General features: G+C 66.1%; 1 protein-coding gene across 1 annotated transcript; it reads right to left on the reverse strand.

The window, feature by feature from the left end:
• Positions 1 to 121: 121 nt before the first annotated feature.
• Positions 122 to 816, reverse strand: MNEG_11871 (hypothetical protein; the record flags this gene model as incomplete). Its single annotated transcript, XM_014039655.1, has 3 exons — positions 122 to 125; positions 277 to 441; positions 752 to 816. The coding sequence occupies 3 exons, from the start codon at positions 814 to 816 to the stop codon at positions 122 to 124; spliced, it is 234 nt and encodes a 77-aa protein (XP_013895109.1).
• Between the last annotated feature and the right edge of the window lie 666 nt (positions 817 to 1482).

Genomic DNA, 1482 nt, shown 5'->3' on the forward strand with positions numbered 1-1482 from the left:
CAGTGGGGGTGGGGGGGCAGAGGGGAGCAGGGAGCGTGTGGATGAGGGGGAGCCCGGGGTGGTGGTGGGGGGGGTGCTTGTTGCACGGGCGTCGAGGGCGAGGGCGCCTCTCAGCCTCGCATCACCTTGGGTGCGCACGAACAGACTGGCCGCAGCACAGCGCATGCCACCGTCGAATCAAGTCAAGAGTCAAATTCAGCCGAGTCAGACTTTGTCAAGAGGGGATGGAAGACACACAAAGCTTACAGGCGCAAGGGGGGTGGTTGACGGCCCCACCTGACGGAGTAGAATGCCAGGTTGGCACACAGGCACCCCACCGCGAGCGGCAGCGACGGCGCACCCGCCAGCGCCAGCGGCAGCGCGGACGTGGCGCAGCCCAGGAAGGAGGCGCACTGGAAGGCGCGCCGCACCGCCAGGGCAGGGGCGCCCCCGCGGATCAGCCTGCGCGGTGCGGGGACGGTTAGGGGAAGTTGTCATGGGGAGAGGGACGGACAGAGGTTGCGCACCGGGGGTGGGGGCTCTTGGGATTTGGATGGGGCTGGGCGCTATGCATAAGCGGGCCGAATGGCGCTGTGGCTGTTAGCATCAGGCCATTGCACCCCGTTTCCTTACAAAAGCATTTTTGTGTGCAGGGCACGCCACACCCAGTGACGGTCAACCCTCGAGCTGCTGACAAGGCAGGCGGCAGCGGCCCCAGCCCCTTTTACACACCCCTTCCCCTGCAGCCGCACGCGGGGCTGCCGCCACACACCTGTCCGCCGCGCCGCCCGAGGCGAGGCCGACGGCCGCGGCGGCGAGCCAGGGTAGGGCGGCCATGGCCCCCGTGGCGCTCAGCTGCTGGCGGCCCAAAGAAGACAGGTACACAGGGATCCAGTTCTGTGAGTTGCGGGGCGTGCGGAAATTGAAAAGCTGCGGGTTGCGATATGCTGGATCATTGAATTGTGCAAGCGGTGGCAAAAAGTGCAACTGCGCATGCATGCACGTGCGCGAGCATGCAGGTGCCGCGGGCGTGTGGAGCGGAGCCAGGTCAAGCGCAGTGTGTCATTGTGACGTGTCCTGCGCGGGGCACCGCGCCTGCGTCGCAGTTGAGGGTCGGCGGCAGTGCTTTGGGTGCAACCAAGGAGCAGCTGGGTTGACAGCTGGCCCTGCGCACAGCCTGTGCACATGAACCACGCAGGCTCGCAGGAGCAAAACTGGCATGCAATACAGTAACCACTGGGTGCCCTTTGCGAACCAGCGCATACGTGTATTCATTCATGTCAGTTCCCAGATCTCACATCAGATCACCTGCATTAGAAAAAAGCCGTACCCGATCGTCGCGTGCGCCGCGCACAGCACCGCAACCTGGCGCGCCCCGCGGCGCGTCAGCCGCATGCCCAAAAACGACACGCCTTCCGCCGCCGGCGTGGGCCCGGCGGGCCGCTGCGCGGCCTGCCTGCCATCCTCTTTGCCTGCTGCAAACGAGCCGGCCGCGCCTTGGCC

The sequence above is a fragment of the Monoraphidium neglectum genome (assembly GCF_000611645.1).
Source record: "Monoraphidium neglectum strain SAG 48.87 unplaced genomic scaffold scaffold02946, whole genome shotgun sequence".
Taxonomy (NCBI): Eukaryota; Viridiplantae; Chlorophyta; class Chlorophyceae; order Sphaeropleales; family Selenastraceae; genus Monoraphidium; species Monoraphidium neglectum.